At 34.6% G+C, this 14253-nt stretch overlaps 1 protein-coding gene across 3 annotated transcripts; it reads right to left on the minus strand.

The window, feature by feature from the left end:
• Positions 1-6239: 6239 nt before the first annotated feature.
• LOC105777213 (probable serine/threonine protein phosphatase 2A regulatory subunit B''delta) lies at positions 6240-11539 on the minus strand. 3 transcript variants are annotated; one of them, XM_052622240.1, is made up of 13 exons: positions 11055-11539; positions 10716-10949; positions 10512-10614; positions 10320-10419; positions 9394-9499; positions 9087-9177; positions 8138-8279; positions 7881-8028; positions 7655-7764; positions 6914-7070; positions 6670-6795; positions 6432-6582; positions 6240-6358 (listed from the first exon to the last, which is right to left on the minus strand). In XM_052622240.1, the coding sequence occupies exons 1-12, from the start codon at positions 11202-11204 to the stop codon at positions 6442-6444; spliced, it is 1608 nt and encodes a 535-aa protein (XP_052478200.1). In that variant the 5' UTR covers positions 11205-11539; the 3' UTR covers positions 6240-6358; positions 6432-6441. The 3 variants fall into 3 exon arrangements, with proteins under 3 accessions (XP_052478200.1, XP_012455794.2, XP_052478201.1); XM_012600340.2 differs by having other exon boundaries at positions 6240-6582; XM_052622241.1 differs by lacking the exons at positions 10512-10614; positions 10716-10949; positions 11055-11539 and having other exon boundaries at positions 6240-6582; positions 10333-10419.
• Positions 11540-14253: the final 2714 nt, after the last annotated feature.

A 14253-nucleotide genomic window follows, 5' to 3' on the forward strand; every position in this document is an offset into this window, starting at 1 on the left:
GTTCTTTCATTCTTTGCAATTCTTTCATTCTTATGAATTTTTTCTGCCAAACCATTTAGTTATTCATTCATATCATTCATACATTCTTTTGTACATTTTTTGGTACCTACTATGGGTCCCTAGATATCAATGACTTGAGTGACGCTGTTACAAGCTCAGAAATCTCCTTTTTAGCGAGACATGTGTTAGAGAGATCTCATGACTTTGAAGATGTCATAGATTGTAGCTTATCTTCTGATTTGTTGAGGATGATAAAGCAGTTTTACCTCATGAAGAGACAATGAAGACTGTGACCTTGAGGGAACATGTATGACTGAAGAAACAAAGCAAGACCTTATGAGTTACCCTAAGAATTCAATGATGTCTTCACGTGGTCATACCCGGATATGCTCAGTGAAATTCCTTTACTGGGGCAATGTCTTTCACTTTGGTTTATCATAGCTTTGCTCATTGAAGTCGAATTGTCATTTCTCTGCATTTTTATCCTAAGAGGAAGATCCAAAGGCTCGTCTTAGAAAATTTCACAAGGGGGAGCAAATCCTTCCTATACAAAAGGATTTTAGAGGAAGATGGATGCCAAATTAAGAGGGTCCATATGTCATAAAGAAAGCCTTTTCTGGGGAAAATTTTGATCCTGAGTAAGATGGATGGTAAAGGTTTCCCAAGCTCTGTAAACTCAAATTCCGTTAGGAAGTACTTTTCCTAAAAGGTGGGACCAAGGTGAAAGCCTACAAAGGGCGCTTTGAGTAAAAAAAAAGAAAAAAAAGGGCAAGGTGAAACCCTACAAAGGGGCTCTTTGAGTCAAAAAATAAAAAAAAGACCAGGGTGAAACCCTACAAAGGGAGCCTTGAGTAAAAAAAAAATAGAAAGGCTAAGGTGAAAACTCGCAAAGGGCGCCTTAGACCAAAGGGGATTTGAGTTGAAAACCCGAAAAGGGCGGCTCAAATATTGATCAGAATGGGGCATGAAGTAATCAGAGCAGCTCAAATACTGATCAGAATGGGATATACAGTGGTCTTGCTATACTAGAATCAGCAGGAAAGGGTATGCGACATCTTGGGGCATCGATAGAGTATGGTAGATCTCCTAAACACATGTCAAACCCAGAAAGGTCTTCAGCAAGTTTGTACAGAGAAGTTCAAGCTACGATATCTGGGGCACCTAATCCTTATACCATTTTTGTTATTCTTGGAACACTTCATTCATTTCCAAGATACACATTTCTTTGTCATTTATCTTTATTATCTTTGACAACTTATTCATTTCAAGCTATGCTCAGAACCAACTCTATTCTTATCCATAATCTTTTTTGCAAGCATGTTGCATTAGAATAATGATTAATGGACTAATAAAACTTTCACAAGGGAAGTTTTGCATATTACTCTAGAAGTTTCTGAATAATATAGGAACCTCAAACAGGACTATTGTTTAGAACGCACTAGGTTGGAAATCTGATAAAGAAGAGTCTAAATTAAGACTACCCCTTTGAATTTTCTTGTCTAACAAAATGGCGAGATATCGTGTTGGTGACAAAGCTTCAATGAACAAGAAAGCAATGATCACCGAATAATAAGAAGAAGTTGTTCTTGGAGAAGATTTCTTCATTTGTGCATAAGCATTTGGTACAACACCCTGGGAATGGTGTAAGAGACCAAAAAGTTTCACACCCTGTATCCTTGAATTGTGATAGTAGGGAATTGAGAAAATGTCAAATCTTTTACTCTTGGGTTACAACGAGAGAAAGATGGTACAAATTTTTGCATCCCAGTGGATCAAACTTGGAGGTTTACAGTGGGGGGCAATTTGGTCAAGTGCTTATTGGGTTCTTTAGCCTAGGATAAATGCGCTATAGTACATTAAGCGATAAGACCTTAATAAACATGGAGTAATAATAACTCAAGCGTTAAAATATCATTTTCATGACATTTTGCTTTCATTCAAATGTCATTCATACATGTCTAGTTAGGGGCATTTGATTCATTCTGATCATGACATCCTAATCATTAGGCATAATTGGTTCATAAAATAAATCATACAGGTCATGTTCTACAGAGAGCAGATCAGTGAAATCATGAAGCCTTATCTCCCTAAGCAACAGTGGAGCAGGTTGAATACAAAAGATCTTGTCTTCCCATACTGGTGGCGAAGTAGATCCAAGAAAGCAGATCTTGTCTTCATGTATTGGCGTGGAGTAGATCGAAGATACCAGATCTTGCCTTCCCATACTGGTGGCGAAGCAGATCAAAGAAAATAGATCTTGTCTTCATGTATTGGCGTGAAGTAGATCAAAGATAGCAGGTCCGTCTTCCTATATCGGTAGCGAAATGGATCGAATATACAGATTTTATCTTCCCATACTGGTGGCGAAGTAGATCGAAGAAAGCAGGTCTTGTCTTCATGTATTGGCGTGAAGTAGATCGAATATCGCAGATTTGGTCTCTCTGAAGTTGCAAAGAGTAGATCATATCTTGCCTCCCTGAAGTTGCAGTGGAGCAGACGGCGAAGTAGATCGAAGAAAGCAAATCTTATCTTTATGTATTGGCGTGAAGTAGATTGAAGAAAACAGATCTTGGCTTCATGTACTGGCGTGAAGTAGATCAAAGATAACAGATCTTGTCTTCCCATACTGGTGGCGAAGTAGATCGAAGAAAGCAGGTCTTGTCTTCATGTATTGGCGTGAAGTAGATCGAATATCGCAGATCTGGTCTCTCTGAAGTTGCAAAGAGTAGATCATATCTTGTCTCCCTGAAGTTGTAGTGGAGCAGACAGAAGTAACCAATCCTATCTCCTTGAAGTTGCAATGGAGTGGATTAAAATCACAGATCTCATCTCTCTGAAATTGCAGTAGAGCAGATCGCATCCGATTATCTTTAAGTTATAGCAGAACAAGTTAAAGTTATAAGACTTATCTCCCTGAGGTTGCAGAGGAGTAGATCAAAGATGGCAAATTTTATTCTTTTGAGAAGCTACAAAGTATGAATCTTATCTCCCTAACATTACAGTGGAGTGGATTGAAGCACCAGTTCCTATACCTCTGAAGATGCAGTAGGAGGGAACAAAGCTACTTAAAAAAGAAAAGCACTGAAGAAGTTCAAGGCTCAGTAAGACCAGGCATAATTGGGCCTTTTAGTCTTTGCTCTGTTCCCGTCACACGACAACGAGCAAAGAGGGGCAGCTGTAGCAGGCCCATTTAGCCCGGGCCCGCATGCATAAACCAAATAAATAAATAAAGTCCAATTTTTTTACAAAGCCCAACAAGCAGCCCAAATACTAGACCCAACCCACTAAACCTAGCCCACACAAAACAAAATAATGAAACCCTAGGAGCCTATTTGCTTCAACGTTGCCGCTCACCCTTGCTTGCGCATGCATGAATCACGCACCACGACCCTCCCCATCGTGCGTCGCTCCGTACGCCAGCATTACCTGCAGCAACAAACGTAAAACCGAACAACAAAGAAAAGAGAACAGAACAACAATATGCCAACGAAAAAACAGGATAGATTTCTTTGGATTTGGGTTCGTTTTTTCCTCATTTTCGGCTATTTGAAGCCGTTATCGAATATGTAATAGGGGGATTTTTGGATTGCAAAAGATACGAGAATAGAGAGAATATGCAGATATAAAGCTTGCGTTTTTTCAGAGGTGATTTGTTTTTTATTTCGCTGTGTCCATTACCAACATTTTTCATTTTTATTATTATTTCATAAAATAATAAAAAGAAATAAAGGCAAGAGACCACTTACCTGTTTCGCCGAACCGTTGAATAAGCTCCCCTCCGTCGCGGCCGGAGGCTGCGACGACGATCGGGTTGTGATGCACGACGAAGAATAGTGCAAGGAGGCTAGGGATTAAACCCTAGCAGAGCACTTGAGAACTTTTTTTTTCCCCCTCATTTGGTTGAAAATGATTTTGGAAGAAAGAAATCATTTTAAATAATGAGATCAAAAGCGGCGCTGCTTTTAGTCGGTGCGACCAGCGGTGACCCGACCCGCAGGGGGATCCGCGCGTCCTAACCCTGAATGGTAGAATTGCGCGTTCAGTCCCTCCCTCTTGCGATGCGTTTCAATTAAATCATGTTTTATCCTTTTTTAAATTGGGTCATGATTTTAATTTTCTTTGCAATTCGGTCCCATTGCAAGCAGCGTTTTGGGGTGGGATTAATTTCCCTTCATCCCCAGTGTTGCTCGGCGTTCGATTTGGGTTTTTACTTATTATGGATTTTCTCCTTATTTTAATTTTTAATTGTTTTGGTCCATCTTTTAATTATTTTATTATCTACCTATATGCACTTTTGCATTTTATAATATTTATATATATATTGTATATATTTTAAATGTTTTATATATGTTATATGTTATTATTATTTATTTGCAAAGTTTTATACATATATATATATTTAAACTTTTATAAATACATACATATATTTTGTACATACAAACATTTTAGTATATATATACTTTTTATATTTTTTTCTCTTTATTCCTTTAGTAAATGTATATACATACGCATACTTTGATTTTTTTTACATTCATATATATATATATATATATATATTTATACACACATATATTTTAATTTTATATATCCATATTTTATATTCTTTTCTATGTACTTAATAATTTATATACATCTGTATACATTTTATTTTCATAAATATATATTTATATATACATACTTTGTGAATATATGTACATATACTTATACATTTTATTTTTCTATTTTGTAAATATATACGCATATACATACATTTTCATTTTTTATTTTTATTTTTATTTTACTTTATTATACTTTATATTATATATATATATTAATACATTTTCTTACTTTTTGAAAATGTATACACATCTACATGTTTTTTATTTTATTTGTACAATTTTCATTACATATATACATGCATATTTTTTAGAAATTATTATAAGTTTGTTGTATATATTTCTTCACTTACCTTTTATATGTACACTTATATTTATATGTTAAGTATCGCCACTCATATTTTGAATTTGCTTGTATATTGTACTTGTATATGTATTGTAAATACATATTCATATATGTTTTACATTAAAGTTTTGTATCATATTGTACATTAATTTTTAACATACCCTTTTTGAAAATATAGTTTGGTTTTAACCATACATCGAAGTTATTTTCTTGATTCAAAGGTTTTTGAATAAAAGTAATATTCAAGTTTGGGATTTTCGAGGGAAATTGAGCCCTAACGTATTGGGTTCTGATTTTCTTTGTTAATCTTAAATAACCGAGAATATTCTTTATTCAAAATGTATGAGTATAAAAATCATTTTTGGGAACTTAACTTGTTGCGCCCTAATGTATTGGGTGTGGCATATTACTTTCTCAAAATGAAGATTTTCACATAAAGTAAAAGTGATATTCAAAGTTCGGGGATTATGAGGAATTGTATCCTAACGTATTGGGACTCGATTTCTTTACATGACTTGAATAATTGATTATCCTTTTTCAAATTCCATCATTTGAGCTGATTTTAAAATCTTTTTAAACCTTCGACACTAAGACATCAAATAATCAATTTGATACCGATTTTGGGCGTTACGAGGGTGCTAACCCTTCCTCGTACGTAACTGACTCCCGAGCTCATTTTCTCAAAATGCGTAGACCAAAATAATTTTTGAGATGAGCCGATCACATCTTAATAAAAGATCGGTGGCGATTCTAGTTTTATTTTTAAAGTCGACAACTAAATTTTTGTTTTCAAAAAGGTGGTTTCGACAACTATTATTAAATAAATTTCATTATTAATTAAATAGAAATGATATTTTATTTGAAAATCCCCGGGGGTGTACTTCTAGTATATATTATGAGTGTGAGCTTACGAGATTAACGCAGAGAATAAAACAGAGATCCACCAATTTTAGGAACAAAAATTTGATTTTCATTTTACATTATCATATCATTAAATGGGCAGTAAAAAGTTCTCTATTTCTGCAACTGCTCTTACACAATCAATAAAGCTTCTGGCATTCTAAGCTAGAAGATACAAGCAGAAAGCTCTTGACATTCCCATCTCCACTCAAAACTACACTATCAATGTGTTGCCAACAACTAAATTAACACTGGTTCCATCTGTTGTAGAGTGTGGACCTCTGAAAATGCTCAAAACCCAGAACCAAATTCCTCAAAACAGATTATGCTTAAGAGATATCGGGTTAAAGACATGGCCGCGTACATCCTTATGCATCTAGAGCTGTCAAATTTGGGGGTACTCTAATTTCTTCAAATTTATACTCATTCATAATGATTTCAGTAACATGACCACCCGATATGAATCATCTAGACATAAAACTTGTAATTTATCATTTCTGCAATTAAAAAAAAATACCTGGAAAAGAAAACAACAATTTTCACTCTCATGTATTTACAACAACAACAACAACCACCTCTTGTCAACATACCTAACTAATTTCAAAAGGGAGCTTCAAATGATTCATCCCAGATATCCCCGCTTCCATTTGAAGCATCCTCGACATCTTCTTCCATAGAAAGCCTGATATATTCTCTATGTGCAAAGCGATCCCACTCTGTCAATGTTGGATTTTCACGCTCCTAATATAAATATATCTTGTGATCAGCACTTTAAGAAGAAATATTACATAAAATGCCGCTAAAGTTCAAAGTTAAACATGCATTTACCTGACGAATAAGAAAAGGATCCCTACTTTCAAAAGCAATAAACTTATTGAGATTGAAAAGAATATTGAATACATTTCCAGAAAGTTTGCATCCCTTTAAGTCACGTAGAGTGATGTACCCCTCATTCTGTAATCAACCAATCACGCATTAGCACTAGTCATGCAGAATTATGTTGTATGCAATAATGTTTGTCTAAATGCAGTCAAAAGACAGATGATACATCAGTAGAGAATCCAGGGGTGACCTCTGGTCCAATCATGTCAAAAATCTGGCACAATATATCCTCAAATAGCACTGGTTCTTGGGTCATACACTCCATCCGATGTAACTGCTCCTCATAAAAGAATTGCATTTCATTCGGTGTGAGCACCCCATTTCCATCTAAATCAATGCATTTAAACCTGAATCGAACAAACTGGCCGGTCAGGTAACATTGTCATTATTAAATATTGGTTATACCAACAATGAGGCTAATAAGAAAAATGCAGCAAAATTTTATCAAACAAGCTCATGCCCATGATCAGAGATTCCAAACTTTAAATTCTTCAAACATAGGCAGGCATATCTAAAACAATTTCTCAGCCTAGCAGTCAAAAGGAAGAACAATTTAGAATATTTTCAATATGTTTGTCCTAACGGTGATTCACAGGAAAAATTAGAGAAAATAAGGCTCTAACATGTGATCACTTTAGTATCATCTTGATCTATCATTCATTGATCTCTCATATCTTATTGGTTGAAAAGGATCCATAAGCAAACTATCAACCATTTGGATTGCACTAAAAGAACAGGCAATCAACAAATACATATGATGAACCAAAATACTCAAATTTGTTTGCAACTCAGAAACAAGAGAGGTTAAGAACACATAGTCCATAAGTTTCTACACGGACTTCCAACATCATATATACATAAAACCAGTAAGAGGTCACCAAAAAAGAAAGTATTTATGTGCTTCAACTAAGGAAACGAATAGGAAATATACCAGTACTCCAGACCAGGTTCTGAAGATTTATCCTCCTCTGACAATATAAAGTAAACAAAATCTTCATAGCCCATTTTTCCCTCAACCCTACTTCTAAATTTCCTTGGAACCTGAAAAACCAAAAAGATTATCTCTTCTATTTATTCTCTGATATAGCAGGAAAACTTGCCACTTAAATCTGAAATGATTTATGTAAATAATAGAAAATAATGAGACAAATTCAAACCTGAGAAAAAATTCTATCAACAATCCGGTAGGTAAGAGCATGGTTACCATATCTGATAAGGTTCTCTTTGTCTATCAAAAAATCATGGTCGGTGTCGAGCTCCCAAAACTTGCAGTATATTACATAGAAGTGTTCATAAGAGAAGTACCTAGAAAATATTAGAATAAAAAGTTAATTCATCATATAAAGAACAAAGACCAAAATGCTGAATTAGAAACAAGGTTATCTAACCGCATGCTTTCAGCTGACTATTTTACCTTAATACTTTGTTAATATCTTCCTCTTCATCCACATGCTGCATTGCAGCAATTAAGTTCCCACGCTTCAACTCCCGGAGGGTAAGACGACCCGTTTCTGATCTATTTATATAGTAAAATATTCTGTATATGACAGTTTCAGCTGTTACAAACAAAAGAAGTTAAAATAAGTAAGAGCAGAATCATATCGATCTAATAATAGTTTTAGTCCCTCTACTATCTTGAAATTTGAGATTTAATCCCTCTACTTTTATATTGCTATTAATAGGTTAAGATTGAAACACCATTGCTACCTTAAAGAGTTAACAGTATTAACTGATAACCGTGTTAACAGTCTTAACAGATTCGTGGAAATCCACGTCATCACATTATCAGCAACAGTTGACAGCATTACCAATTTGAATCCGCTAATAACATTAATTGCTACCGTTACAGTGTTAATAGTATTAACTGCTGACTGATAACACTGTTAATAGTGTTGACAGATTCAAGAAAATCCACATCATCACTTTAACGGCAGCAGTTGATCTACTAATAACATTATAAAATTAGAAAGACCAAATTTTGACAAACTAAAATAGAAGGATTAAATCCCAAATTCAGCATGGTAGAGGGACTAGAACCATATTAGTCAAATCATATCACATAACTAGCTGATAAGAAAAAGAACTTAATATAGACAAAAGAGAACAGGCCTAAAAGAAATATAACAGGATGCAGAATGCCAACTAATTTTGCAATAGTTCTATTGCTAGGGTAGACCTAGCAACAAATGCTGGGACTAAATCCAATTTCGTGATACTACATGTTAACATACAAACGCAGAAATGCAGTAAGCTACAATCAGATGAGTTTTGGGCCCTTTTACATGCGTGAAGTGTCGATTCTACACAACAGGAATAGATACTCAAATTAACAAATATATTTCTTCAAATGATTGTTGTCATACCATATCTTTCCTGAAATTCTGGGGTACTTTGTAAAAACTCCAACCCTGGATGAGATGCCAAAAGTTCATGTAAAAGGGGTCTGAAATCATCCTGCATTAAGTACCAATTACTTAAAGAAGGCACATAACTTATTAAATGTGCAACCACAAGTCTTCCTCTTCAACTACTAAAATAACAAGGCACATAGATGCACATTAATGAAATCACAGTACTTTCTTTCCTGGCTGAGTTGTCCTTTGGATATGATCAAGTAATTTGTCCTTTGGATATGATCAAGTAATATGCATTGAAGATATCTGAATATACCTGAGTAAGGTATCTGCAATCAGGTTGCTTAAGAATTGTATATATTTGGGTTGCTAAATCCACTGTTAACATGTTGCCTCCAATCCAATAATTGACAAATTGATCCCTAAGATTCATTCCAGCATACATAAGTTCACACCAAATTATAATGTATTTACTTTAAAAACAGAAGTTAAACAATCCGAGAACTTATAATTTCATAATTCTGCAATAACTAATTATGTTTCATGGACAAAATCAAGTCTCTGATAGCAAGTGTACATAATATAAGAAGGGCCTAAAAGATAAATAATAATATTGAAAGCTTATAAGAGTATCGCAAGGTTCCTTACCATAAAAAACTATTCAAGCTTTTTTAGCATAAAGAACAAGTAAGCACCATCATTCACTCACCATCCTAAACCATAAACAAGAGTACATAAGTACTCAATTTCTAAAGCTCTATTCAACCATTGTAATATCAAAGCTTCAGCACCAAGTCAATTAAAACCCATGTCAGGAGTTTCCTGTAATTAGGACAGCCATCCAACCCTTCCCTTAACTACCAATCACAGCCTATTAATGTACAGTCAAAGAATTAACTCAAAAAGAGATGCAAACCATGGAAATGCCTATATAGTCGAGGATCATATAGCACTACTATTCAAAGATCATATATCACTACTAACCAGGCTATTCCTGATTCCAGAGCAAGGGGTCTCTAATAAAAATGGAGATTTGTAAAGGAGTGCAACCACAACAAAAACCTTTTGGATTAAAAGTAGTGTGGCCACAAAGTCTGTTGTAAGGGTAACAACATTTTTGTAGCAGGTGCTTCATCTATTACAATCTATGAATCAATGGTCCTAGTCCTACAAAGCCATCATGTAAATTAGACCGCTACGCATATCAAGAAACTATTAAATAAAAAGAGCACTGAAACATACCCGGTCACAATACCTCTATTGTTGATATCAATTTTCCTAAACAGAGCGGTGGAGAAAAAAGATGGTAACTTGCAAATCTCTTTAGTTACCGCCTTAAACTCTGCCATGCAAAACACAACATTTAATAACACCAGCAATAACCAGGAAAATACAAAAGCCAATTCTGACTAAAAACCAAGAACGTTTCTTCACCATGAATCTGCAATCCCAAATGACCATAAAAGTGCTTATCAATCGCAAACAAGCACAGCTCTTTCAATTCGTTTGGAGGTGGACGACCATTTTTAAAGTAAAACTGCAAAAATAAAAATAAAAAAGCCAACATTTCTTTTCCTTAGAACTCTATTATCAGCAACCGTTTATTCAACAAAAGCACTTTTAAATTTGTCAACTAACCTGGGGTATGACTTCACGGACTGGTTCACTAACTATTTTAAGAGGCGAGCCTAAAGAAGAAAGACCAGACCGTTGTTTGACAGTACGAGGAGAACCCGAAGTACTACGAGGTGATAGCGGAGGAGTACTTGCAGCAGGAAACATGGAAGGCAACGAATTGGTTGTAGAAACATTAATACTCATGGAATTCCCAGTGGACGTCCCCGTTTTCACATCAGCAAGCAGATTCTTAACCTAATTTTAATCAAACAAAAAAAAAGGTCATAAATAGAAACAAGAAAGATCTGAAAAGCAAGATCATTTGATTATTTAAAAAAAAAAAAAAGAACAAAAGCTTACCAGGCGACCAGTTTCTGGGAGGGAAAGCCAAAGAGAGAAGAGCTGTTCAGCGAGAAAAGGATTGGATTTGAGAGCTAAAGGAGAGAGCTCAGGGAGCTGAAGTAAATCAGGGTCAAGAGATGCCACATCACCTACTATCTCCATTTCCATGATTCTTTTTCGATTTTCTTATCCCCCAAACAACAAAATTTCGGTTTTAGAATAATAATTGAAAGCTGAAAATTTTAAAAAAAAAACCCTAGATCATCAAGCTCAATCTAGAGAAAATAAGTGTTTAAATTGGATTGAGGGAGAGCTTGAGCGAATTTAATGGAGAGAAAAGAAGGGATTTTTAAAAAAAGAAAAAAGAAATTGGGGGGAATTTTATTTTTAATTTTAGTTTGGGATGAGAAAACGAAGAAGTTTCAAGAGAGATTTCAAGGTACTTTTTTCTTTTTGGGTTTGGTATTATTTCAGCTGAGAAACACAAAGGGAAGAAAAATAAAAAATGAAAGAAAGAAATGAGGTTTTTGAGTGAGTGGGGTTTGTTTGTTTGTTTTGTTATGGAGGTGGATTGCCACGTCATACTCTGGCATGTGCCTCAATTTTAGTTATGCACTTCTTCAACGCTGCCATTTATTATTATTTTTGGCCAAAATTTCTAATTTATTTTTATTTAGGGTTTGATCTTCTAGGAAACAAAACTTGCAAATTTTATGGACTTTTTTCAACGAAATAAAAATTATTTGAGGGATGGTGTTTTTATTCCAAGAAAGTAAATTTTGAGTTATTAATTAATTTTATCATTAAGCTAAACATATGTTTTTTAATTGCTTATTATTATTAGGCTTAAATATGTATTTGATTGTGTTATATTTTTCTTATCTTAAAAATTTTGTATTTACTCAAGGCATCAAATTAATGCGCACAAAACTAATGTTTTCTTCTCTAAAGGGGTAGACAAAGAGGCTAGAAATAATTTATGCAATATACTTGGATTCTGTAAAGTCCAATGTCTTGGCAAGTATATGGGAATACTTTTATTTCACGAAAAGGTGACTAATAGCTAATTGAGGTTTGTTATTGATAAGGTTCGAAGCAAACTGCAGAATTGAGATGTGAGACAATTGTCCTTTGCCGGTAGAGTTACCCTTGCCCAATCAATTCTTCTTTCGATACCTAGTTTTTTTATACTGTCATTACTTGTTCCTCAAAAGCTTTGCGAGAAGATCGAAAGATTGGTACAGCAGTTCATTTGGGGTTCACTAGGAGGGAATACGAAGATTTCCTTAGTTAATTGGAAAGAGGTTTGCCAACCAAAGATTTGTGTTGGTCTCAGTATTCGTCCAATGAGAGAACAAAATAATTCATTTATGTTGAAATTGGGATTCAACATTGTGGCCAATACGAATGCTTTGTAGGTACAAGTTCTTAGGTCTAAGAATAGGGTAAAAGAAAGTATTCCCAAAGCCATATCTAGAAGAAAGTGTTCTTTCCTTTGGAGATCACTCTAAAAAATTTGGCCCTTGCTACGAGATAATATTGTCTGGTTTATGGGTGATGGAAACAATATCTGCTACTGGAAAGATAATTGGATTCCAGAACTTGGCTCTCTAGTTAATCATATCCCTGCTCACATTAATCTTTATATAGACTATCAACTCAAAGACATGGTTATAGAAGAAAGTGAGTGGAATTTGGATCTTCTTAGAGTTTGGATTTCAGATGATATTATTAAACGTATTGTGAGTATTCCTCCCCCTCATCTTTCTTTCGGTCAAGATAGCCACTCTTAGGCTAGAACTCGATCCGGGTCGTTCTCTATTAAGAGTGCTTATATGATTCTTAGGGAGGGTTAGTGGAATCAGAAATAGGAATGTTAGAACTTAGCATGGAAGTATCCGGGTCCATAAAGGGTATGAATGTTTATTTGGTTTGTACTTAAGCAGAGATTACTCATTCAAGTAGAGTGGGTGAGGCATGGAATTGGGGAGAATGAGCGGTGTTTGTTATGTAGACATACCTCATAGGATGCTCTCCATGCTATTAGAGATTGTTTAGCAGCTAAAGGGCTATGGTCGCAAATTATTCTAAACAACAAGCAAGATTTCTTCTTTTTTCGGAGATACACAAGAGTGGCTCTCTTTTAATTTGGGCAATCGACACAATTTCACCTTTAAGGACATTAACTGGCCATGTTTCTTTGGGTTAATTATTTGGCGCATTTGGAAGAACATATACCTTTTCATTTTTCAAGGTTCGTTGTGGAGTATAGATGAAATTATTAGGTGTTCATATAGTTGGGCTCGATAATGCAATTCTTCTTTGAAGGTAGATACTAAGATGAAGATAACTTCACAAGCATCATCCTCTTCAACTGATAATTGGATCCAGTTATACTCTGATGGTGTAGTCAAGGTTGATTCAGGAGGGCCGCTGTGGGGGGAGTGCTACGGGATCATCATGGTCAATGGATCATTAGGGTTAATAAGAGGTTGGGGTTGTGTCCGGTATTCAATACTGAACTATGGAGGACCCTTGACGGCTTGACGATACTACACATCATAATCTGGGACAAAGTGTCAATTCGGACGGATAACGCGAAGATTATTCAAGCCATTCAGGAAGCCTTCTCAAGATCATCTAATTTTGCACTTATCAGACGTATTCAGCAGTTATTGTCAATAATGGTACAATGGGAAATGATACATACCCCTCGAGAAGAGAATATAGAAGTTGATCGCATTGTTAAATTGGCTTTTAATAGGGATGAGGGCTTGCAGTTGTTTACAGAAAACCCGTTACTTATTGATAGTTTAATATAACTATTGTATTGTCTATCTTTTTCACTGAAAAAAAATAATTTTATCAACTAATAAAAAACATTTTTTAACACTATTATGTGTGTGACATGAGACGATTTGAGATTATGATATGCAATATTAATAACATCATAATGAAATCATAATTTAAAATATATAAAATAAAAATTTTAAATTTATTAAAATTTATAAGTAAAAATTTAAAATAATTCTCAAAATTAAATATACATATTAGTCTTTCAATTGGTTTGTTCATTTCCAATTAGACCAAAGACATGTTTAGGTTCGTTTATAAAAATAAGTTGTATTTACGTATTACGATCCAACCATATAATATCGCTTAGTATTAATAAACATTAGATAACTAGTGAGCTAATATTTCCTTCTATTTTGCTTTA

Source organism: Gossypium raimondii, chromosome 10 (assembly GCF_025698545.1).
Source record: "Gossypium raimondii isolate GPD5lz chromosome 10, ASM2569854v1, whole genome shotgun sequence".
Lineage (NCBI taxonomy): Eukaryota > Viridiplantae > Streptophyta > Magnoliopsida > Malvales > Malvaceae > Gossypium > Gossypium raimondii.